This window comes from Ictidomys tridecemlineatus, chromosome 5, assembly GCF_052094955.1.
Source record: "Ictidomys tridecemlineatus isolate mIctTri1 chromosome 5, mIctTri1.hap1, whole genome shotgun sequence".
NCBI classification, from domain to species: domain Eukaryota; kingdom Metazoa; phylum Chordata; class Mammalia; order Rodentia; family Sciuridae; genus Ictidomys; species Ictidomys tridecemlineatus.
The window spans coordinates 157,461,993-157,487,787 of NC_135481.1; the positions used below are offsets into that span (position 1 = coordinate 157,461,993).

The 25,795-nt window shown below is 42.2% G+C and overlaps 1 protein-coding gene and 1 long non-coding RNA gene across 13 annotated transcripts in view; one reads left to right on the forward strand and one right to left on the reverse strand.

Moving 5' to 3' along the window:
- Rin2 (Ras and Rab interactor 2) overlaps positions 1-25,795 on the reverse strand; it is a 219,266-nt gene that overhangs the window by 86,890 nt on the left and 106,581 nt on the right. For 8 of the 12 annotated variants that reach the window (XR_005729680.2, XM_040275766.2, XM_078051340.1 and 5 more), the window contains one exon: positions 17,979-18,071. Coding sequence is in view for 11 of the 12 variants with exons in the window: in XM_021723131.3 (XP_021578806.1) it covers positions 17,979-18,071 (93 nt within the window). In the remaining variant the exon portion in view is untranslated. Of the gene's footprint in view, positions 1-17,978; positions 18,072-18,213; positions 18,303-19,722; positions 20,238-20,871; positions 20,985-25,795 lie in introns of those variants that run through there. The other 4 variants (XM_021723128.3, XM_078051342.1, XM_078051339.1 and 1 more) reach the window with 4 other exon arrangements.
- LOC120886615 (uncharacterized) lies at positions 17,725-20,662 on the forward strand. Its single transcript, XR_013439524.1, has 2 exons — positions 17,725-18,077; positions 20,153-20,662. It is a non-coding gene; the product is annotated as an uncharacterized LOC120886615 (long non-coding RNA).

A 25,795-nucleotide genomic window follows, 5' to 3' on the forward strand; every position in this document is an offset into this window, starting at 1 on the left:
TCCTGCTTAGTGCCCCAGGGGAAGCAAATGCTCAGGGACCACCAGTCAGTTTGACTCAGGCACAGGCCAAGTTAGCTTCCTGATGAGCCCTGGTACCACACAGCCCTGGATTGAAGTTTGCTCTGGCTGCTACTTCCTGTGAGACATATGCAGTGAAACTGTAATCTCCCTGTGCCTCAATTTCCTCATCTGTAAAGGGGGTGATGGTAGCTGGGCATGGTGGTGCATGCTTATTATTCCAGCTCCCAGGAGGCTGAGGCAGGAGGATCCAAAATTCAAGGCTAGCTTCAGTAATATAGTGAGGCCCTGTCTTAAAACAAACAAACAAATAGAGTTGGGGATGTAGCTTAATGGTAGAGCTCTCCTGGATTCAATCCCAAGTACTATATAAATACATAAATTTAAATAAAAAAGACTTATTTAAGTAAAAAAGGGTTAGGGATGTAACTCAGTAGTAGACTACTTTGGGGTTTGATCCCCAGTATAGCAAAAAGGAAAAAAAAATAGATGATGATCTGAAACTAGTATGAGGAGGGCACCAGTGATGGCAATGGGTGCAGCTGCTGGGTGTGTGTAGGACACCAACACACAGGAGGAGCACATGTGCACAAAGATGTACATATTTGATTAACTTGCCCAGCACTTGCCTGTCAAAGAAAATGAAAGGAATGACCTCAATTTCAGCATATTGCTAACTTCAGTGTCACTTGAAAATAAAGATTATTTTAATTTGCTCCTAAGTAGAGGTGGTGGATCAAGACTTTTCAGTATTTGGGAAACTCTAAAGACATCTGATCTGGTCCTTGGAGTACGGCAAGAAAGGACATGTGGGAATACATCTCCAGGGTGGGGGAGACCGCAGAGGGCATCTAAAATCAGGCTGCTGTGGTGACAAATGTGTTTTATATCCCTCAGCAGATTAACACCAAAATCTGAAGGGCAGGCATGGTGTTCCCTGTGTGTATTTTTCCACAGCTCACACCCTAAGGCTAGCTCCTTCCAAATATACAATGAATAGCTACAAAACTTGGAAAGGAATGAAAGGTGGTCCTCCAATTTCTGATGCCTATGAGTAATTTCTACCTCTGTAGCTTTATTCTGAAAAACTTTGACATTTTACACCAGCGACCTTAGGAAATAAGTAATGACCTATTTAGGTTGCCTGAATTTGGGGGGACCCTCATTAACCTGAATGTTGAGAATGAAAATTTCTTTCCATAGCATTTTTTTTTGGATTGGATGGTTCTTTTTTTCCTGTTCCTTTGCTGCCCAAAGCTAGATTCCCATGCACAGAGGAGAACACGATACTTCTCAGGGTCAGCTCTTGAAGCAACAGTACTGCAGATGCAAAGAGCGAAGAATGAATCTAAGCTGTCATAACTTTAGGGGCATCTCAGAAATTCAATGTCACAGGCATCAAGAAGGGGAAGAAATATCATTTGTTAATGAATTTCAGTCAACATCAGCTACCTTTTATGTTCTCTATAGCAGTCCCTCAACTTGTCTGATATATCACCCTGGCACCTTAGGACAGTGACTTTTATCAATCCTACCTTACAGATGGAGAAACTGGGGCTCTGAGTTGGTCCAAAGTCATGCAGCTGGTAACGGTGTAATAGGGATTGGCAGCAAGCGTTCTCACACTTACAAATCCATATCCTTTCGAACAGTATTTCCTGAGGCAGGGCACACATGTCTTTGCCACACTAAAGGAGTATTGGACTTTTTAGCATTTGAAATCTCAGTGTGCAGATTCCTGGGAAATCCCTGTGGTTTCCCCGGGGACAACTGCCCAGCTTCATCTCAGATCCTGGGGTTTTCCCAAACCCACTCCCACTTTCTTCCTTTTGGAGCTCAGCCTTCCTGCATCTCTGTATCCTCCTCAACTCTGTGGCATTTCCTTCCTTCTGGTGATAAGAGCAGTATGAGGTGCTGTCTGTGTCCAGCTAAAGGCTTGTCTGGAAGCCAGGGATAACAGCTGCAATGAAAGTTTCTCCTGTGAGAGCCCAGGGCAGCTCCCCAGCTGCCTTATCTAGAGCTGCTCCTCACCTCCTTCAGGACCAACTCCTCCCCAGGAAGGTTGAACAGTCACTGCAGCATGCATATGCATGTCATATGTCAGAGTTCATTGTGCACATGTCAGAGGTCATACTCCAGGGCCTACAGTACACACTCAGCTATACTTTGTCTAGCTTGCCTCACATGGACTTGCCCTGTCTTTCATGGTTAAGACCATTTTAACATTTCATTATAAGGATATTTCATGCCCAAATCAGGAAACGTACATTAAAAATTAAAAATTAAAAATTTCTAGTCTCTTAGAATTGACAGCATTCATCCATCATGGTGATACTGCCCTCTTTCTATTTTTATTCTGGAAGCAAATATTTTTTAGATTTTTAATGGTGAATTTAAATTTTACAGAATTATGGGGTTCCCCGTGGCACGTTCTTCTATGCAAATATCACATTTGGATCACATTCATCCCCATTAACCTTCCTTCCCTCTTCCCTTGATTCCTTTCCTGTTCCCCGATAGACTTCCTGATACTTTTGTGCCTTTTTCTTTTTCTTAGAATCTTTCCCCCCTGCAATGCTGGGGGTTGAAACCAGAGGTTTTTTTCTGTTGTTGTTTGTTTTGTTTTTGTTTTTGTTTTTGTTTTTTGCATGTGCTTCACAAGCACTGCACCACTGAACCACACCCTCCACTCCAAGACCATCTTTAAAAATAGACAAATGGCAAGAGTTTTCAATCCTCCTTCCTCTCTTGTCCTCCAGGTAGGAAGACACGAGCTTTGAGTCGTTTTGCCCCACGTCTGCTGTGCGGATTCTGAATCAGTGGCAGAGAAGAAATTCAGAAAGCTAAAGATACCAGCCAGGCCAAGGTGACCTCAGTAAAGACCAAAAAGATGGGCAGGAAGGACAGAGGGACCATTTCCGGAGAGAGCTGCTAGGCACATGAAGACCCACATATAGAAGAAGACTGGCGAGCCCATTTCGAGGTTTCACGTTGTTGCTGGGTGGGATGCCGGCTCTGGCATCCTTTGAGAGACTCAAGGGGAGATGGTCTAAACTGCACTTCTGTTTTCTTGGTTGATGAATGAAAACAGGTGCTAATGCCAGGTGAACTGTATAAAGGCGGCACACAGATGGGATGATGTCACTCCCCTCCTCAAAACCCTTGAGGGTTTCCAATTGCCACTAGGAACGGAATCCTAATGCTTCACCCTGCTGGCAAGTCTGGTCCCTGCTTCCCTTTTCAGGTCACTTCATACCAGTCCCTGTGGCCTGCCTTCCATTATGCTTGCCACCCTGTTCCTCTTTCAGTGTCAGACACTGGTCAGGCCTTTGCACATGCAGCTCCCTTGCTTAGGAAGACTCTTCATCACTCTCTCTCTCTTGCACAGTTCAGCTTAAGTGTTGCCTCTTACCTAGGCAGGGAACTCCATGCCTCCTCCCCATCCCTTGATCCCAGGTTTCTCCAACTGTTACCAGCTTCCCCCACTGTGCATTCAGTGGTCAGGACTAGCCTTGCCATAGTAAGTGCTTATTTAATGTTAGGTGCTTATTTGATATTAGGTGAATAAATGAATCATATATATAAAACATGTACATATGGATATTGCACATTTTTCATTCATTCAGCATTTTATTGAATACCTACTATTACAGGTCAGGTATTGGCTAAGCTTAGGGGATACAAACTCAGTAAGTCTTAATCTCTGCCTTCAAGCATTGGGATAGTGCTAAATATGTGACCATACTTTCGTTTCCTTTTTTTTCTGGAAGCCCTGACACCGAAATAGAGAAATCTCAGAAAATTTATAGTGCATCTCTCAATCTCAGCACTATAAAAATGTGACCAAATCATTCTTGGTGGAGGCTATCCTGTGCACTGTAGGAAGCTGGGCAGCATCTCTGGCCTCTGCCCACTAGAGGCCAGTAGCTCCCCCACCCAAGTTGTGGCAACCAGAAATATTTCCAGAGAACCAGTGTCCTAGACTAAACCAGCTGTCCTGGAACGGAACCCTAAATGACCTGCCCCTTCTAAACTGAAACCAGCCCAGAATCTGGAAGTAGAATGAGAAAGTGAGAAATACCTCTGGCAAAAAAAAAAAAAAAAAAAAAAAAAAAGCACACAGAATATAAACACAGATTATTCCGTGTTGTCTGGTTCTGTTTACTTCTGATTATTCAATGTCTTTAAGGAAGAGGTCTGAAACAAGGCAAAAACCAAGGCACTCCCACCACAATATGAATAATGGTTCCTTCTTCTAACATATAAGTGTGTCCATTTTTTTTTTTTTTTTTGGTTACTGGAGGTTGAACCCAGGGGTGCTTAACCACTGAGCCACATCCCCATCCTCTTTTTATATTTTATGTAGAGACAGGGTTTCGCTGAGTTACTTAGAGCCTTGATAAGTTGCTGAGGCTGGCTTTGGACTTGAGATCCTCCTGCCTCAGCCTCCTGAGCCACTGGCTGGGATTACAGGCATGTGCTGGCTGGCTGTTGCTTCTTTATCAATGATGCCTCTAGCTAACTTTTTTTTTCTTTTTATATATTTTTTTAATTTTCTTTTTGCAGAACTGGGGATTAAACTCTGGGATGCTCTATCATTAAACTACATCACCAGCCCTTTTTACTGATTTTGAGCCAGGGTCTCTCCAAGTTGCCAGGGCTGGCCTCAAATTTGCAAACCTCTTGCCTCAACCTCCCAAGTCACTGGGATCACAGGTGTGTTCCTTAATGCCTGGCTTCCTCCAGCTCTTTTTCTCCAAACTTTTAAAGAAAAAAGGCACCCAATCACCAAATTGCTCATGCTTCCTGATAAACCCAAGCCCTCCTTTAGAGTTCCAGATAAAATATAGGATGCTTAGTGAAATCTGAATTTTAGATAAACAAGAAAAAAATTGAGTGTTTGTATATCTTAATTATTGTCTATGATGTACTTACACTGAATTTGAAATTTAAATGTAACTGGTGTCCTAATTATTTTGCTAAATCTGCAATTCTACCTTCCTTAGAATTAGTTAGCATATGCCCAAATCCTATAAGAAGCCCCTCCCAGCTCCCTCTGACTGAGAAGCTTGGACATTTTGGGGGTCTATATCCTTCCTGGCTGTAGCAAGCTAATAAACCCAATATTGATGAAGGGTGTGTTCTGGTGATCTTTGGGAAGAATGGTCCCTGCCAGGTATGGTGCTGCACACCTATTATTCCAATGACTTGGGAGGCTGAGGCAGGAGGATTGCAAGTTTGAGGCCTGCCTCAGCAAGGAAAAGGATACTTGTCTCAAAAAAAAAAAATGGGCAGGTGGCTCAGGATATGACTCAGAGATTAAGTGCCCTTGGGTTCAAACCCCAGTACTGAGAGAGAGAGAGAGAGAGAGAGAGAGAGAGAGAGAGAGAGAGAAGAATGGTTCCACTTTAGAGGAAACTCTGAGAGGCAGATGTGAGGGACAGTTGTGGGTTACCATCAGAGGACAGGGTTGGGTGATAGGAGCAGTGGGAAAATGATGGGAGGCTCATTTCACAAGTTTCCAACATAGCAATCACACACTGAGAAGCAGTAAGTGCAGGGGTGTCCATATCTCACTTCTGAGTTGGCCCAGGCACAGAGTCAGCATTTCAAGGCTTCAAGGAGAGTCAGCTGAAATTCCTTTCAAGTTTAAGTACAGCCACTATGAAACCACCACTCAGTTTGCAAACCTTGTGACCCTGGTGAAGTTACTAAACATCTCCATGCCTCAGTTTCCTGATTTTCAAAAATGGGGATAATGATGATGTGAGGATTAACAGAGAAAATGGTGTTAAGGATCTTAGAAAAATGCCTGAACCAGTGTTGAACCTAATAAGGTGGAATATGAAAAGCAGTTGAACAAGGAGTAAGGCTAGGCTAAGCAAACCCTGTCGCACCCACAGAGCAGATTTATTTCACTTAAATGCAAACTGCTCAGCAAACAACTCAAAGCTTCTGTTTGTTCATTTGTTCCTCTGGCTAATGGCAGGGAACACCAACAAGAAGTCTAAGTGTTCATTCCCGACAGGCTTTGGCCTGAGAGGGAGGATCCTTCATTCCTGAGAATGTGCAAGCACCTGTGGATAGGTGGTGAGGTCAGGTGTTCCAGGCAGGGTAGTGAGATTTTTGCTTCTGTATGTTATAGGATTCTGAAGAGCTGAGCTGTCTGCCTCAGGGTGCTCCCTTTGTCTTAGTGTAGATGCCTTTGAAAGAGCTAACAAAATGTAGGGGTGTTGTGGCAAAGCAGACAGAAACAAAACAGAAGTAGCATCTTATCAGACAGCAGTAATAACACCAGGGCTTCCAGAGAGCCAAGGATTGATTGAAATCATCAAAGTATTAAGTCTGAACCAACTGATGATCACCACTCAGCTAGTGAGTTATCACTCTCCTTTCCAAAGGGGGACATGTTGTCAGGCTTTTAAAGGAGACATTTCTATGCTTGCTTAGTTCATTCATTCATTTAGAGACAGAGTTCAGGCTGGTCTTGAACTGATAGGCTTAAGGGAACCTCCTGCCTCAGTGTCCCAAGTTGCCAGGATTATAGGAACATGCACCATACCTGGCTCATTATTTTATATTACTTTGTTTATAATTTAATTTTATTTTTTTGGAGTGGGGTCAAACACACCGCCATGCCCAACTTTTCTGTGTCTTTTCTTGTATAGTATTGGTCACTTGCTCAAATGCAGGGTTTAATACAAGTGATTCTCAAACTGGCATGAGTATTAGAGTCACCTGAGGGTGCCAAGCTCCATTCCCAGAGTTTCTGATTTTTCATAGCTGAAAATTTTCATTCCAAGTACATTCCCAGGTAATGCTGGTGCTGGCATCTGGGACCACTGGGACCACACTTTGAGAATTACTGCCAAAATGCTTTGGGTGATGTCCTTGCAGCTGCTCCTGGGATCACATTTCAAATGTCATTTACTTTCTAATAGGAATGCAAATGCTTTGGTATTTCACCTTGAAGGAACCCTCCTATGTTAATTCAGTGATACTGAAACCTTTCTAAGGACAGGAATCACCTGGGCCCTATTCATGGAAGCGGAGGAGGGTTTGGTGGGGATGATTTCCTCTCCCTTCCCTTGGAGGTCTGACTCAGTGGGCTGTGGGAATTTATATTAGCCAGTACCATAGGCACTCCTATTGCATGAGAAAGTTGGGGAAGGAAACCCTTCCAGCTGAAACTCCTTATTTAACATAAGAGTTGAAAGCATGAAGGGAGCACTCAATGCACTCTGGCCATACCTGGCCCAACAAGTCCTGGTTCATGGCATGACCCCCTGGACCCCGGGTTTACTACACCTGACTTAAGGTGAGTCTCGTCCCTTCAAGGAAACCCAGGACCCAGCACAGAATCAAAGCAAGAGCACAATGGGGACTTCCCCACTCCTGATGTGCTCTATGCAGATCCCAGAGCTTGAGGACCTGGCTATTACCCTTGGGAACTGGCTTGTCAACAGGGATAAATGTTTGTGAGCCACTATTATGTATCTACCAGTCACTAGCTAAGGGTGTGTTAGGAAGATATTTTTGAATTTTTATAACAGCAGCACTATGAGGGAGAGAACCTTATCTATAATTTCCAGGTGAGGAAACTGAGACTCAAAGAGTTTAGATAACTTGCTCAAAGTCACATGAGTAGTAGGTTATGAAGCTGGGAGAAGCCAGTTCATTATCTCACTTCAGAGATTGGCACAGTTTTTGACCTCACCTGTCCTACCTGTGTGTTGAAGAAATATGTAGCTAAGTAGAAGTCCCCTGGGAGCCACATGGTTCAGAATCTAAGAAGATGTGCTTATCTATATGGTTACCTTCCACTTCCTGACACTACCTCCTGACTGCTCCCCACTTTATTACAGGTGCTCCATGCTGCCCAGCCCACCTAGTGAGGCCCTGAGTCCTATTTCATCTCTTAGAGATATTAATTTACCATTTTCCATCTACTCTTCCCTCCCCAGGACACAAGCTCAAATTTCTTCTTTAGGCTGATTTCAGCCAATGGTTTAGACCCTTCGTTTATACTAAGTTATGAATGACTGGTGGTTCCATTGGGTGCTCTGCCATTAAGTGCTACTCACAAAGTCAAAATCCATGTTGAAGTTAAAGCCACAACGAGATATCACAGCATGATTATTAGATGGCTGTGATCAAAAAGATGAAAGATAAGTGGTGGAGAGGATGTGGAGAAAAGAGGAGCTCTGCACACTGTTTTGTGGAATGTAAGTTAGGATTGCCATTATGAAATGGTATGGAGGCACCTCAAAAAATTAAAAATGAGTCAGGAATGGCAGCACACACCTATAATGGTAGCACGTACCTATAATGGCAGCACTTCCTGTCTAGCTACTCAGGAGGCTGAGGCAGGAGGATGGCAAGTTGAAGGCCAGTCTGGACAAGTTAGTGATACCTTGTCACAAAATGAAAAATAAAAAAGGACTAGGGATAAAGCTCAGTAGTGAAGCATTTGCCTAGTATGTGTGAGACTCTGTGTTCAGTACTCAGTACTTAATAAATAAATAAGTGAATGAAGGAAAATAAATAAATAAATAAGAACAATCATATGATCTTAATAATCCCACAATATTAAGAGGAAATGAAATCAATGAGAAAAAGATATCTGCTCTCTCATGTTCACCATAGCATTATTTGAAGTAAACAAATTATAGAATCAACCTAAGTGTCCATCAATGAATAAAAAGATAAAGAAAATGTGGTATGTATGTATATTCTGTAGGTTTGTATACACATACAATGAATACTATTTGGCCTTAAAAAAAGAAGGAATCCTGTCATCCATAACAACATAGAGGCACCTGGAAGACATCATGTTAAGTGAAGTAAGCCAGGCACAAAAAGACAAATATTACATTATCCCATGTGTGACCTAAACAAGTTGAGCTCATCCAAATGAATAATGGAATAATGGTAACCAGAGGAAGGAAAGAGGTGTTGGGGGAGATGTTGTTTAAAAGGTAGCAAAACTTCAGTTAGATAGGAACAAAAAGTTTAAGGCGTCTTTTGTAAAGCATGGTGGCTATAGTTAATAACAATGTATTATGTCCTTTTTCATTTTTTTCCCTGGGTACAGGGAATTGAACTCAGGGGTGCTATACCCCTGAGCTACATCCCCAATCCTTTTTAATTTTTGTTTTGAGATAGAGTCTTGCTAAATGGCCAAGGCTGGTTTCAAATTTACAATCCTCCTGCCTCAGCCTCCCAAGTTGCTGAGGTTACAGGTGTGTATATTGTGTTCTTGAAATCTGCAGAGTAGATTTAAGTGCTCTCATGATAAAACAACAACAACACATTGTATAGCATCAATACATACAATCTGTATTGCTTAATTAGAAACAAGTATTTAAAAAAAATAAACAACATGAACATCCCTAAAAAAATGAATATCCAATTGGAATTATAGGCAGGTGGGAAATATGTTGTTTGGTAGCCCACTCTCCTTTTTAGAAGGTAAGAGAAAGAAGAAAGAAGAATGTATCCTGCCCACCTTTCCATCCGGGACAGTTGGGCTCCAGGAACCTTGTTAGCTAATCTTGAGAGGTTACTCTTTGAGGAAGAATCTCTACTACTTAAGGTTAGTTATGTGCCCTAAGCACTCTGGTGACCTTGGGCTGGTCGGTCCAACCATTGTGGGGATTTTGGATTATTGTGCCCTGTAGTTGAACTGAAATCAATCAACTTAGAACCAGCCTTCCCATGTTTTATGCACTCACTCCTTCAAGGCAAAATCCCTGGCTGGGTAAATTTGAGGATGAGGGAAGGAGAGGTGTTGAAATGGTGAGGAATAAATAATTTCAGTGTTAATTATTAAGAAACATTATTTAAAACTTGTAAAGTAGGCAAAAAGGGCATGTCTTTTCTGATAGAGTTTAGCACTATGAATTTTCCCAATTGATGCTTTAGGTATATTCCATTGGTTCTGATAGTGTTTTGACTGCCACTTTTTTAAGCATTCTGTAATTCCAGTTTATAGTTCTGCTTTCATCCCAGAGTTGTAAATTAGAAGTTTTTTACATTTCCAGGTGGGAGGGCTTCTTGTTTTTGGAGTTTATCTTTTTTGTTGGTGTTGTTTTCTTCCTATTTATTTATTTATTTTACTGGTGCATTATAATTATACATAATAAAGGAATTCATTGAACATGGGTTCATCTTTTCTTTGCCAAACTGGAGCATTGTTGAAGTTTGCCTAAAGATTATTTAATTATCCAGGAATTTAACTTTGTTATGGACATTAAATATGGGCTCAGACACTTTGAGGTTATATGTTGGTAGGGGACAGATGGATATGAGTGGAGGGGACAAGGTTAAAGAAATTCTATAAAATGGGTCCACTGAGCTGACCCCCCCACATGCTTTCTTTTCTGAAAAGCAATTTACCTGCAGCCCTGCTAGGCTCTCATGGACAGGCTATGTCAAATTCCTAAGTAAACTACGCACTTTTTGCAGGAGAAATGCAGGCCCCAAATAATGTCAATAAGAGAAACCCAAGTTACACTGAAGTGGGAGACTTTTGTGACTCTTTCAAAAGGCCAGATTCTGGAACTCAGAATCTGTAAGAATTTATGGTTAAGAATCCACCCAGCATGGGCCAAAGTGACCTAGTTGTCATGGCAGTGGGGACTTGAAAATCTGATGTCATCTGCTGTCAGTCGGTCAAAAGTCAACAAGTAAACCTGGGCAAGATTCTCTGAAAACTTCTCTGGGATCCCCCAATAAAACTGGAGTGCAGAAGAGGCAAACCATCCTGTTCCTCTCTGAGAGGACCTACTCTCTCCCTTGAAAGTGTTCCCTTTCCCTTTTTCTATCGCTTCAATAAACTCATGCTTGTTACTCTGAGTGACATGTCTGAGATATTTCTGACTTGACTGCAATAACCAGAGTTTGAAGGGGTAGGAGTTGGGGGTGGGTAGGCTTTGCACCACCTTAGTTTCTCAGAAGGCCCCAGCCCTGTGACAATGTCATCCTGTAGATTTCTGTTCAGAAAAAAGGAGAAAAACCTAAAGGTTTTTATTGTATGTAATGGTTTTTAGGATGTTAACCAGTTTTGACTTTTAACTTAGAAAACATCTCACAGGATGCTTAAGTTGAGTAAAAATATGTTATTTGTCAAAACATTTTTGTAATCATCTTACTGGGTTCCTCACACATGAGATGGAAAAATCTTTGACGGATGTTCATTTTATATGCTATGAGAGTCACATTTTAACTTCCTGAAAATTATCCATGGACACAACAGTCTTGCACAAATATATCTCTCTCCTTAACATCCTCCAAATTATGAAACTTAGGCCTACAGGGAAGGCTGGGGAAATATGTGGTCCTGATTTTTTAAAAAACAAAGTACCTTTGAGCATATGTTGAGAGCTACTGGCATGTTTAGTATCAAAAACTACTGACCACAATGTGCTGGAGACAATATCCTGTTAAACAAAACAAAATAAAACAAAACAAAACATGCAATCCACTGCTCTTTGTAAACACTAACAGGAATTGCTACCCAATAAACTCATGGGATTCCTGGAAAGTCATGCCCTGGGGGGATGACCTGGGACCTAAAGACATTTGAAACAGCTGGTAAAATGCATGTGTGCATATGTCAAAAAAAAAAAAAAAAAGTCAACAGCTCTTTCAGAGAAGGATGTGATCCCTTTGGCCTCTCCAGATGGGAGCTTCCTGGGAGGATGAGCTGGAAAAGGAAAAAGCAATCAGAGTGCACCCTGGAGGAGGCCACTTGGGGTGTGGGTTCCTAGGACAGTCTGGCTGTGGCTGACTCTCATTCCTGCTGTACCAACCAACTCTACCTCTCAGTTTCCCATCAGTAATAGGAGGGGGTTTAGATCATACAAATGCTAAACTTTTGCTGTCCAGTATGGCATCACCAGCCACACAGGGCTACTGGGAGTTTGAGATCCAGCTGGTCTGAACTGAGACACACTGGATTTCAAAGACAGGCTACAAGACATATTTCAAAACAACATGTGTACATGATAAATACACACATTTTTTTCAATTAAAAAAAAGACATGGTATAAAGTATGTAAAATATCTGATTAATACTTATATTTATGACATGTTGACACAATGATATTTTAGATATATGAAGATAAATAAAATATATTGTTGGAATAAATTTCACTTTTCTATCTTTCTTTTTGTTTATGGTACTAGGAATTAATTGAACTCAGGTGCATTCTACCACTGAGCTACATCCCAAGTCCTTTATATTTTTTTATTCTGAGACAGGGTCTTGCTAAATTGCTGAGGCTGGCCTGGAACTTTTGATCCTCCTGCTTTAGTTGTCCGAGTTGCTGGGATTATAGCATGTGCCATGGTACCTGGTTTATTTTCTTTTTAACATTTTTCATGTAGTTACTAGAAAATTTAAAACTGCACCTGTGCTTTGCATCATATTTCTATGGGAAAGCACTGCTCTGTGCCTCTCCAGGGTCAATGTCTATTACAATTTTATTTATGGAAAACAAAAGCATACCCAAATGCTGATGTCAGGCCTGCTTTCTAATATTATTGTAAGCAAATTGTCACCACGTTAATGGCTCTGACCAAATCTCTAATCACTACTGTTTCCTCCATAAGTCTGGTGACAGACTGTATGGCTCTGCCTTCTTAGACACTGGCAGGTAATGTCAGACTGTTCACCATCCAGGAGACATGCTGGGAACCAAAGGGGCAACAACACACTCATCTCTATGGCTTTGAAACATTCACAGATCCATGTAAGGACTTGCTCAGTGAAATTACTAACATGGGCTTCCTGGTTCTATCTATCATTTTTCATGCCTCTGCTATCTCTGTCAACTTACACAAGAGTAAATTGTTGTCTTTGTGCACAGAGAAATGCATTCGCCATAAAAAAAACATTCTGAAAACTTAAACATTAAACCGAAGCCCAAGACACAGTTGTGTCATTCTGGATAATTGAAAATGTATTCTGCAGACAGAATTTTTGAAGACTGAATGCCAAGAAGAGAGAGTCAAGGGAACTCAGCCGAGGTATAGTGAGTCATCGGCCCCCTCCCAACCATTTATACATTGGTAGAGCCAAACTTTGCAATTTGGTTGTGTCAGAGAGTTCTTTTACGGCTTCTCCAAAATGTAACTGCAAATTTTCCATTTAGCCTGGTTTGGCACCACCATCCAAATTGTGCAAAGTGATCAAAGAGCCTCTGCCTCTGATCTGGACACTCAAGTGACCCCAGATGCTTTGCTTGGTCCCCATTGGCACTAGTGGTTCCAAGGCAGAGGAGCATATGGTCCTGCAGTCCCAATACATTTCTTTCCTGGTCAGTTAAGACCAACTCTCACCTGCCAGGTTGCAAGTGACTAAAACACTCAGGGGTCACTCCAGGGGAACTGGGCTAATTGGGCTCTTGTGAGGAGGACATGTGCCCCGTGCTCTCCACACAAGAGACAGAAATACCTTTTTCTTTGGGGGTGCTGTGACAGCTTTTCTGACCTTAAAGGTCTGCAGAGAGAGAGAGAGAGAGAGAGAGAGAGAGAGAGAGAGAGAGAGAGAGAGAGCGCCTGAGTGCACAGGCTGAGTGCACTGCTGACCCCTTTTATTGAGGAGAAGCTATTCAAATGAGGCAAGGGGTCAGGTGTCAATGGGGGCTGAGTCTAGCTTCATGATGTCTGCTGTCAGCAGGTTGACTGGCTTCTAGGTAGGCCACACCCAAGCACACAGTAAGAGAAGGGGACAAACAAAGCATGTTTCCAAGGAACAGTCTATTCTAAACAGGGCAAGGGAGGGGTAATATTACAAAGAAACAGGTGAGCATAGCTCCACTCATGGGGATGTAGGAAGACACAGTGGCTTGCATCTGGGGCTATTCAGATCACAGTGTGACCCTGACCAAAGGATGCCACACTGGTCAGGAGGGGGGAGTCAGACAGTCACACATGCTACTCAGCCTCCTACACTCACCCTGTCCCAGAGGCCACTTCCTTTTAAGAAAGTGCCACATAGAAACAGGGTGCTCTACCCAGATGTTGGGGCTGGTGAGGGCAGACTTTCCCAGGAAGTTCAGTCATTCCTGTCATGGTGGATAATTCACCTTGGTCCTCTTCTGAACATCATTCTTTGCTGTAAGAGGATCCCCCTTGGGATCAAGGCTGTGGTGATGAAAGGGCAGGACATGGAGTTATGAACTGAAGTTTACTTCCTGGCACTACATAAGGGTCACATCTAAGCTTCCTACCCACCATTCCTACCACAACTTTTTATCTGCAGTTAAAAGCAAAGGCAGATATGAGCTCAGCCTGAGTGAGCTCTGTTGTCAGTGTACAAAGCTTTGTCGGTCTGGAAGGAGAGGTAGGAGGTGGGATGAGGAGCAGGAGGCAGTGCAGGTGTGGGCAAAACCTGGAGGGCAGGTATCAGCAGGTTTGACCTTGGGGCAGGCCATGAAGCAACAGCAGCAGGATGGATAGGGGAGCTTTGCCAGGTAGATCGGGTAGACGGAGCACAGTCTTTAAGTCCTCAAATTTCAAGGTGAAGACAGACTTAGTCCAGTGCCTAGCAAGGAGCCAGACTTTGAGTAGGTGACATGGATCAATGGAATGGTTTGGGAGAAATCAATGAAACAAACATATTTGGTGGTGGTGTAGATGGGCTATGAACATCATCTGTAATGTCCACCAGAAAAGGAAGGGAAACCTAAGTCGGAGAGGGATGTAGGAGAGGAAAAAGGGGTGTGGATTTTGGGAACTTGGGAAAGACTTGTCATCACTGGATGTCTGAATGCAGAGGAGGTAGGGGTGGCTTGTGGAAAACTGTGAGATTCAGGAAAAGGATGGGTCAGGGATGATTCTAAGCATTCCTGCCCCTAATTCAGGACTACCTGGGACTTCTCTAGCCTAGAGTGACATCTTTCTTATATAATAACCTTCATTCAATACACCCTTGATATTTGATAGCTATAGGTGTACATATCTATTACTTAGCTGTGGATAAATCTGACTTCTTTTTCTAGAGCATCACCCCCACCCCCCACCTCCAGTATCCCATATGTTTTCACCATGACCTTGTAGAGCAGGAAAATATTGCTTTTCACAGTGGCTGAGGAAAATTAAACATGTTGCTGCAAAAGACTGTGGAAAACGTGTTTGTCCAGCATAGGATTTATGGGGCCAGAGTACCAGGATGTGATTCCATAGGAACAATAACCATAGGGCATTCTCATTTATCCCAGAATGCTCAGACACTGTATTATCCATGTGCCCCATGTCCTCCCAACCTGTCTGAGTCATTTCCCTGAGCCAGGACATATGGGAAACCACAAATCAAAACTTGCTACTGCTGGTTAGAAACTTTGGTTTAGAAAGACAAACTGGATAGGGGAATTTAAAGATGAAAATGAAGTTCAATGTTCAATGATCTCTGCTTTACACAAAAATCACAGGAGCACTAATAACCAAAAAAGGAATAATAAGCAGAATGTGGAATTCAGCTCTGAGCTAAGAACCCTCACACTTTATGAAATTATCCAAGTAGTTATAGGGCACCACTGATATCTTTGAGAAACTCATCACAGTAGCATAAGAGAGTCACTTTGAAATTTAGTTCTACCCTCACCTTTCTACATAACATAGGGTCAACCTTGGCTCTCAGTCAAAGTGCACTTCTTCAAAAAACATTCCTCTGGAACTACTGGTTTGGTTATATATTCACATGTGGTGAACTATTTTCTTTCTTTTCTGGTTCTTATTTGTGTGTGTTTGTGTGTGTGATATTGAAATTGAATTCAAAGGTGCTCTACCACTGAGCTATATCCTATAGCCCTTTTAATTTTCTATTTTGAAAAAATAGGGTCTTGCTATGTTGTCTAGTCTAGCTTTGAACTTGAGATCCTTCTGCATCAGCATCCCATGTAGCTTGGATTACAGGCATGTACTTCCGCACCTCACCTCAGGAATTTTCAACAGCAATTTTGACCATCCTCAATTTTCTTGTTTTGCTTTGACTTTAAAGTCTAACTACTATGTTAAGACACAACTCCACTATGCTTCCTGAGCATCATAAGGTGGTAGTTATGGACTAGCCAATATTTAAGCTAATTTAGGCAATACTCTGGGTTAAGGAGGGGTTTGGGATCATCTTGTATGCATAAATATCTCAGCATAAGATGCAATCCATGAACCTGCAGGGTTCCACCTCACGTGGGTAGATGTTAAAGTCGTTTGACTAAAACCAAGTAAATCAATTGAGAATTAAACAACTTATGTCCCAGTAGCTTAACTATTAGGAAGGAGAACTGAGACCATCTGTGTCAATATAATTTAACTCTTTGAGAATCTTCTTCCCAGAAAGTTAAGACAATAAGCTTATAAGTGGATTCACTATTTACTGCAGGAAATTTCTACAAAACAACTTGTCCTGACCAATAGTTTGTTCGATGGAGAGAAACAGCCCACTTACTAATGATTTACTTGCCAAGACTCGCTTCAAGAACATTGCTTTGTGCTATCCACCAATTCTAAGCTATTATGTCACAAATTTCCCTGAAATCCAATCAGTTCTCTGCCTTGCAAAATGCACCTTAATTGATTTGGGCCTAGATCTCCAAATCCTATAAATATGCCTCCCAGCTGCCACTTGTTTATACACTAATAAGAGTGTCCTATGTAGGTCCCCTGATTTCAGTAATGAACTTAGCTTTACTCTATCAACATGTTCTTTGATTAATTTTTGTATAGTCAACAGCTGACATAGCAAATCAGTTCTGGTCTCTTGGAAACAAATAAGACTAAAGACATCCTTACAGCCCTTAAATGTTGGGGTAATTATTAAACACAACCACTTCCCAGTAATAAAGTTTCATCATTGTTCCTCCTCTGAAGATAAGACCTGGTGTTTAGAACACCTACCTGTTACAGATTTCAAATACACATTTTATCTCCATTTTTCTTTTGCTTTTTTTTACATGATTCTGTATCTTCTAAATTTTCTACAATGAGTTAATTTGAGAATGAGTTAAAGAAAACAAAGCAAAGAGCCTCAAGAAAGGAATTAATCCTCAAGTATAAATTAGAAATGACCAAGTTTTAATGAAACATACACATACATACAGCATGTGTGTATATATATAAAATATCCATATACATATATAATAATACACATATATAATATCCATATTAAATCTTAAGCTAGCATAGTATACACACAATATAGATATACATATATGTATACATATGTGCACACAAATGAAAGCTTGCTACTGGTGGTAGCAACTAGTATATATGTATGTACATATATGTTCATACACACATGTATATATACACATACACACACATATATAATACTTATTTAAAATCTTGTTAAGCTAAGAAGGCAATTTAATTCCATCAATAAGATACAGAAAAGTTGTATAGTTTAAAACTGCTGCATAGCTCTCTTTCCTTATCATAAGAAACCTTGGAGGTGTTGGATAAAATACATCATCAAACAACATTTAATCAGTCCAAAGTGAGGCCCAGGAATCTGTGGGTGTTGTGCTTTTTGTTTTCAGGTTTTTTTTTTTTTTAAAGCACTTAATTGATTCATACAGTCAATCAAAAAGGTAGAACACACAGGTCTACAACATCAATACACTGGGAAGCCAAGTTTAGCTTTTGTCATAAAATCTCCCCAACTGGAGAAGGAAAAGCTGGGCAGTTAGCAAAGATCCCCTCGAGTATCTTACACAGTGTGGTATCTCTCTGTGCCTGAGTCCCGTGCCTTTTTGGAGCACTGAATCACAAAACCCCCAACCTGCTATAAAACGCGGTAACAACCCCGCGGCTGCGCTCAGGCAAACCCAGCTGGTCGGAGCTGGCTCAGGGAGCAGGCTTCCGCCTGCAGCTGCACAGAGTGCCTGCAGCTCCCGAGGCAGCAGGCAAAGGGAGCAGGCTGCCCAGCGGAGATCCCAATCGGGGCTTCCTTTTACCTTAAAGAAACTTCCTCGCTTGTCCAGACCGCGGGCGCCCATGGTCCAAGCTGACATTTCCCCCAGCGAGGCTCTACTGCATGCCGGGGACTCCTGAAGGTACAGACATTTTTAATGGTTAGCCCAGCCTGTAGGAAATTCCTTTCTAAGCCACAGAACACTCACAACAACAGTCCTGCCAAGATCTTTTTCCGTCAACAACACAGTGCCATTTATTTCCCACCAAAGCCCTTACATCTCCTTTCAGCCTGATTTCCTGCCATGGCCAGCACTGTTCCTAGACCGTGCCCCACCTCGCTGCCCCACCCCCTCCTTCAGCAGCTGACGTAGAAGGTCCGTAGGACTGTGGAGAGCATAATGATTGCTTTGTGTGTTTGCTTGACCTCCCGATAAAGTCCTAAAGGGACCAATATTAGATGTCCCCCTAATCTGCTCCGAAAGCTTATAGATTTAATGTGGCTGATCACAAAGGGACAGGGAAAGAAAGAGGTTCCGTATGTCCCAGGAAATCCTGCTGGAAGGGGATGAGGTCATTGTTAGTTCTGATTAGCCCTTTCCCCTCTAGGCAAGGTCAGCAGAAGGGCACTAGGAAGAAATTCCTGTTTTTTCCTTAGAGATCAGAAAGCCTGGGATGCGATCCTGTGTCACTGTTTAAGGAGATCAGTTTGTGTATGGTGACAGTATGTAAACAGTGTCGTGGATCAACCAAGGAAGGTGGGAGTTCACTATGGAAAATTTAAAGGCAGCATAACAACAGAGTCCTGAATCATCATGTCTATTTGAGCTTGGAATTTCCCCTGCTGGAAACCTATAATCCTTTCCTCTGGACCACAAAGCCTTCAACCTTCACTTCTAAGGTATATACAAATGGACCTTGGGCAGCCAAAGTGGCCCGGACCAGCATGCATTGAGGAGGATGGGAGAGAACCCCAAACTTTCCTCATCCAGTGAAGCTGTATTAGGGCTACACAGAAAATTGCCCTCCACCTTCAGCATCACTTCCTGCCACAACATGCACAGGATATAGCTCATCCCAACCATAACTAACACAATGGAATGACAATAAAGAAACTAGGAAGTGAAAAAACCTCTTATACTATTAAGGATTTTTACATTTTTTTTTCCAGTGCTGGGGATCAAACCTGGGACTGTGCACATACTTGACCAGCACCCTACCACAGCGACTACCTCTCTAGTCTGGCCATTAAGGAATGTTGAAAGTGGTTCAAGCTGGGAGTGGTAGTACACATGCCTGTAATTCCAGCTTCTCTGGAGCCTGAGGCAGGAGAATTGCAAGTTCCAGGCTGGCCTGAGCAATTCATCCAGACCTTGCCTTAAAATAAAATTGGAAAAGGGCTGGGGGTGTAGCTAATGTAGAGTACTTTAGCTACAGTCCTGGGTTTAAAAAAAAATCTCAGTTAAAAAAAATCATTAAAAGTGGTTCACTTTTAAAAGTGTGGAGTGGGGAGGCAGTAAATTGAGGCAGCTTCTTTCTCTGCAGGTTTACTGGGGCTGTTTCTTTATGAGTTGGGACAGAAGTACTACAGGGACATTGAAAGTGGCATTAGGGATGTTTCAACAAGTGGAAAAGCTTAAAATCACTGCACAGAAGTGCATGTGCATGAGTGAGCAAGAACCTTTGCAGATAGACTTGTTTGGCCCCATGAGTCACATCGACAGTGAGCTGTGGATGACCTGTGCATTAAATCTCTTTTAGGAAAAAATAATAACAGTGTACACCTACCCCTGCTTCCAAACCTTTCACCTATTTGAGACATTGCTCCATGGTTCGGTCACTTTAAAGGGTCAGCAGTGTCTTCCCTGTGTTTCTTTCCACTTGCAATTGCAATGGGATGAAGGCCAACACCCCAAAACCTCCTGAGAAGGTGGTGAACTTCTCCTGGGAATCTTGCTGACTCCAGAGGTTCAGATTCTCGGCTCAGCATCTGAATAGAACCCAAGCTCCAAGACCTTTGAAGTTCATCCCTCATTAGCAAAGTCCTCAGATTGGAGCCACTCCAGAAAGAAAACACAGCGCTGTGTTCAGAGCTAAGAGCAAGATGAAAACCTTGGGAAGCAAATGATTAACTGTTTAGCCCCAGAAGCACAGAATTTTTTTTTTTTTTTTTAAAGCTGCTTTAAACCAAGCCTAAATTTTGTTATCCTTCTTTCAGACATTTTCTCGGCAAGGGATTCAGCAGCCTGGCAGTTTAGGAATGGCGAAGTAAGGGCCAAGGCTTCATTCCTCATCAGGACCTAAGTTTTCTTTGTTCGGTTCTGAAGTTTTCCATCTTCAAACCATTTCTGATGAGCCAAGACAGGCAGGGAATTTTGCCGACAGCAATGGAGCAGTTTGGATTCCAAGAAGTTCACCAGTTTTAATAAGCATCCGGATAACGGCATGTGCATACTTTAAACCTCAAGTAGTCCTCAGTTCCTACCTCCAGTTTGGATTCCTACACGGGACAGGCAGATGCATCATATTTCTTTAACTGATGCAGGTGGCATCTGCCCTTACTAACAGGCTGCTCCAAGGTGGGAGTTGGGCACAGGTGACAGGAACACACTGTAAAGTGCCACAGCAGAACAAAAAGAAATGGAAGCTAAGAATGGCTCCGGAGTCCAAGCAGAGGGTACCCGCACAGATGATGATGATTTTAAATAAAGATCTTAACCCAGGAGAAGTTGTGATTTACAGTCTTTCCTGTTGTCGTAATAGTTTCCTCCCAAACCATAACCTCCAACACCTGGGCTCAACATTGATAGCAACGTCAATTAAAGCACCACCTCAACTCCCTTCCACTTCTGGTCCCTGTCCCTCCCCGCAGATGTCACCCAGCAGTTGCATCCTAAAACCGCCCAGTAACAGCTGGACTAAAAGACAAAAATGTACCGTAGTTTGAGAGGCTGCAAAATTCCTCCAGATTCAGACTGGTGAAAACTTTTCCTGATTTCCTTGAAGAGTTAAGCATCAAATTCTTGAAAAATGAGCCCAGCATGTCCAGTGATCTTTCCAGATGCTAGCTAAACGCTAGCAAAAAAAAAAAAAAAAAAAAAAAAAAAAGAAAAAGAAAAAGAAAAAGAAAGAAAAGAAAAAAAAAAAACCCAAAGGGGACTAAGGACACTGCATGTGGTTGGGAGCTGCCAAGCCTTTTCCACAACTCCCCTGAAAGAATGTCAAGGGAGCTGTAGTGGGGGGCTAAAGGACAAAGGCAGGGAGTTACAGCAGGCTCAGTCCCTTTAGAGGAAGCCTCACTGTGGCTTCCTAAGTGGCTCCCAGAGCGAATGATGAGGTAAAGGAAGATCTGTCCTTAAAAGAGAAAATGACACTCAGGTCCCCTGGCCAGGCTCCAGGCTGCACTGGCAGTCCGCTCAGAACGACCATTCAAGACTGGCTGTCCAACTCATTCTCCCCAGAGCGACTGAGGACAGGCACCCGCTGAGGCCACCACTGCCTGGAGATTGGCTGCAGCCTGGGCTTTGGGGATTCTAACACAGAGTTCCCAGTTTCCAGTTCCCAATTAGTGGAGCTGGGGCGAGTCATGCATTCTTGGGCTTTTGTGCTACCTAGGGCAAGGTCAGGCAAGATCGAGGGTCTGAACTGCTTAGTCATGAGTGACTTAACCCCAGGGAGATATGTTCTATGTGAACATCATAAAGTGTACCTACACAAACTAAGAAGGCCACAACAGCACCGTCACTAGGTGATATAACCACCGTCTGATATAGGGTCTGTTACTGACAATAGAGCATGACTGGATTGAGAGATGGGCCTTTCCCATCTGATCCCAACCCCTCCCTCCTCTACTCTCTTTTTAATTTCTTTAGTCAAATTGTACCCTTCCTATTTGCAGAGGATGGGGAGAATTTTTTAGTTGACAAGTAAAGTTTGTAGTGTACAAATGAAGTTTCGAAATATTTCTACATTGTGGAATGGCTAACTCAAGATAATTAACATATCCATCATCACGTACTTATCATTTATTTGTGGTAAGAACACTTGAAATCTACTCCCTGAGCAATTTCAAATACAAAATACATTGCTGTTAGCTATAGTCACCACGTTGTACGATGGATCTCTTGGACTCATTCCTCCTGTTGAACTGAAATTTTGTTATCTTGGACTGACATCACCCCAATCTCTTCTCTCTTTCCTATTTTATTTGCTTTTGGTCACAAGCATAAGCCCACAAGAGAACAGCAATCCCAACTATAATGGAATCCTTCATTCGCAAATCCGGTTTAAAAGAAGTTAGCTTATTTGACACCTGGGTTTCTCATCTCCAAGTTGTAGTTGGCTAGAAGAGCTTTTTAATCATTCTTTTCTTTTTTCTTTCCCTTCCCTACCCTCCCCCCCACCCCTCCCTTCTCTCTCTCTCTCTCTCTCTCTCTTTTTCTTTCAGCATTGGGGATTTAACCCAGAGACTCACTTATGCTAGGTAAGCACTGAGTTTCAGTACCCTAGTACCCTAGTACCTCTCCCACCCCTTTTTCTAAATTTTTATTTTGAGACAGGGTCTTGATAAGTTGCCCAGGCTGACCTGGAATTTGCAGTCTTCCTGCCTCAGTCTCCTAAGTAGCTGACATTATAGTTGTGCTCCCAGCCTAGATTTCCTTTCCTTTCCTTTCTTCTTCTTCTTTTTTTTCTTTCTGTAGCATAGTGAACCTTGCACATGCTAGGCCGGGACTCTACCTCTTAGCTCTATCCCTAGCCCTGCTTTTATGTTTTCTTTCTACCAGCAGAATGAGGCAAGGAAATATGGACTTCAGTCTTAGTAAACAAGATCTTGTTATTATAATCATTTTACAGCCCAGCTGGCAGACATAAAAGAAAATGACTCACCCCAATGCACCTGTCAGGTAAAGGCCAAATACAACAAATGCATTTCACCTTTTTGCCTGGTTCCTTAAACAGCTCCCATTGGTGGAAGGTCTTTCTTTCAAATGCTTTCTTCTCTCCTCAGAGAGGTAGAAGCAATCAGGGCAGCTCTGAGTCTGGATCTAAAGAAGGTTTCTGAATATTTCCATGATTATCTGTCTATTACCATGGATTTTACAAGTTGGACAGAAAAACGTTATTCCAGGCTCTGGCTTGACAATTTGAATTATGTGAATTAAAAAAAATGTTCTGAGTGTCTTATATCTCTGTCCAGCACTGGTTTTCCCTCATTCAATAGTCAAACTTTTAAATAATGGTTTTAAGTTAATAAAAATTCTTTTCATTGAAAATAGAAACAATTTATGGAAATATAAAAAAATCAGAGACAGAGAATTATATTCCCAGCCCCTTTACTCAATATTCTTTAAATAGAATTAGGAACAAAGCTCAGTAGCTTAATTTTCCTAAAAGTAACAAAGGAAACATTAGTAAGGTATTTGAGGATAAAATAAATGGTCATTTGATAATTACAGGGTTAGTGTGCAAATGGGGCTTATTCTAGCATTCATCCCTTTCCTAATCGGAAAACTGATTTATAGAGTCATAAAAACTCCCACTTTATCCAAATTGCTCTACCAGTGCTGTAGCTGGTGGCTATGTAGTGATCCATGGGCGAAAAGTGGACAACTCCAGTGGTTAGAAAATCCTCCTTTTCTTGAATAGGGAAATTAGCCTCATGAAAATCCCTTGTATAAGTTTGTTTCGCACTACTATAACAAAACACTTGAAGCTGGGTAACTTTATAAAGAAAAGAGGTTCATTTAACTGTCAGTACTGGAGGTTCAAAGGCCACATCTGGAGATGGTCTTCTTGCTCTCAGTCTCAAGGTGGTGCAGGACATCACATAGAGACAGGGAGCATAAATATATATTTCTTCTAGCTTTTGTTTTTTATAAATCATGGAGGCTCCAAACTGATGAGCTTATGTATTCCTAATCACTTTCCACAGGGCCCACCTCTATACACTATAATTGGATTAAATTTCTACCCTCTTAATAATGGGGATAAGATTCCAATATAATTTTTGGAGGGGACAAAGCATACCACCCCTCTTCTACATTCTTACAGACACTACTATTCCTCTCTGGAGGGACATTTTTCCTAAGCCTGTGGCTCAGACCTCAGGGCTGGTGGACTCTGCCCAACTGTATCAGGGTTGAGGAGGGAGAGAGGGGTGCAACCCCAAAAGTCATTGCAATATTTGCATTTTCAAACCTTCTCACTTGAAAAGCTCTACCTGTTAAGTGGTCAGAAAGTACTGCACATGTGCAGTGTCTTCACACATATGATGTAGACTTATCCTAATCTACCTGGGCTCTTAACCCAAGGGACGTATGGATGGATGAAGAAGCCACACACTCTAGTCTTTCCCAGGTTCTACTTGTCAATCTGTTATCATTGGAATTTAGTGCTTTCTTTTCCAAGACTCTCTTGTCCATGATGGTAAAAAGAATCCACGCAAGTGGCCACTTTAATTGGAGTTGCAACTTGGATTGAGTCTATCTGCAGACACAATATGTTAAGTAATTATTTTCAATTTGTGTGTGTGTATGGGAGGGGTGCTGAGACTTTAACCCAGGGCCTTGTGCAAGCTATACAACTACTTTACCACTGAGCTACACCCTGGCCACATTTAGACATTTTTTGAATTAACTATCTCTAAGAGATCTTGAGACTAGGACTCATGTACAAGTAGTTTATTGAAAATGACTTCAATAAAATTGGTATAAAGGGGATTGTGATACAGAAAAGGGAAGGCAACTAGTATAATGCACAAGGTGAATTACCTAACATATAACCATGAATGAACCCTTCTGAGGAATTCTGGGAGTCCTATAGACCATGCCTTAGAGTTATCTCCCAAAAGGGAAAAGGGAGGTGGAGTGTTTGTTATCCAATTCCTTCCCAGTCATTCGCTGAGAACAGCTCCCAAGGACCTTGGTTCAGCAGGACTTCCAATATTCCCCGCTGTGGGCAGAAAGACTCCAGTTGCCAAAGTTAGTGCTCAGGCAAAGTTGGCTGCTCAGGCTGGCATGCATGGAATTCCTAAGTACCCCACAGGCATGGGAAGGACTTGGCAGTGTCTGCTAAAATTGATAATTTTATTAGTCATTTTTTTGTTACTACAACAAAATACTTGAGATAATTTGTAAAGAGAAAAGGTTTATTTAGCTCACAGTTCTTGAGATTCCAGTCCAAAATTGGGAAGCTCATTGCTTTATGCCTCTGACTATGCAGCCTATCATGGTGGGAGCCCGCAGTTAGAGTAAAATCACTCATTTCGCCACCCAAGAACCAAAAAGGAAATAAAAAAGGGTCTGGGATTCTACAATCCTCTTCAAACGCATGCCCCCAAAGTTTAAGGATCTCTCAGTAAGTCCTACTTCCCCATCTCCCAAAGGCATCACTCTGAGGACCAACTCATTAAGACATGGGACTTTAAGGGACATTTATTCAAACCATAGCAGCATGATCAGGGCATTGTGCATAAAGTGTGGATGTCAATCTCCTCTGCTTAGGCTGTTATCATTCTAGCATGGCCACAACTAGCTGCCTTGAGTGTTTCTTGAGACAGGATATAAACTCTTCCAGTTCACCAGGGCCCATGGATTGGCGTCCCCCACTCCTGTGCCCTGCATGACCCATCCACAGCCCAGAGCACACCTGAAAGTGATTCACATCTGGTGCCTGATTCTGCACACCACATTCCATCAGCCAATAGGAGCTGGATGGACAACTGACCCTGGCGAGTCATTTCACTGGCTGTTCTAAGATGAAACAGAATTTTCTGCTCAAGAACTTGAGTGGAGAGTCACGGAGTAGGTGCGTATGTTTGAAAGCTGGTTTTGGAGTCATATGGCAGTTCAATGATGGTAAG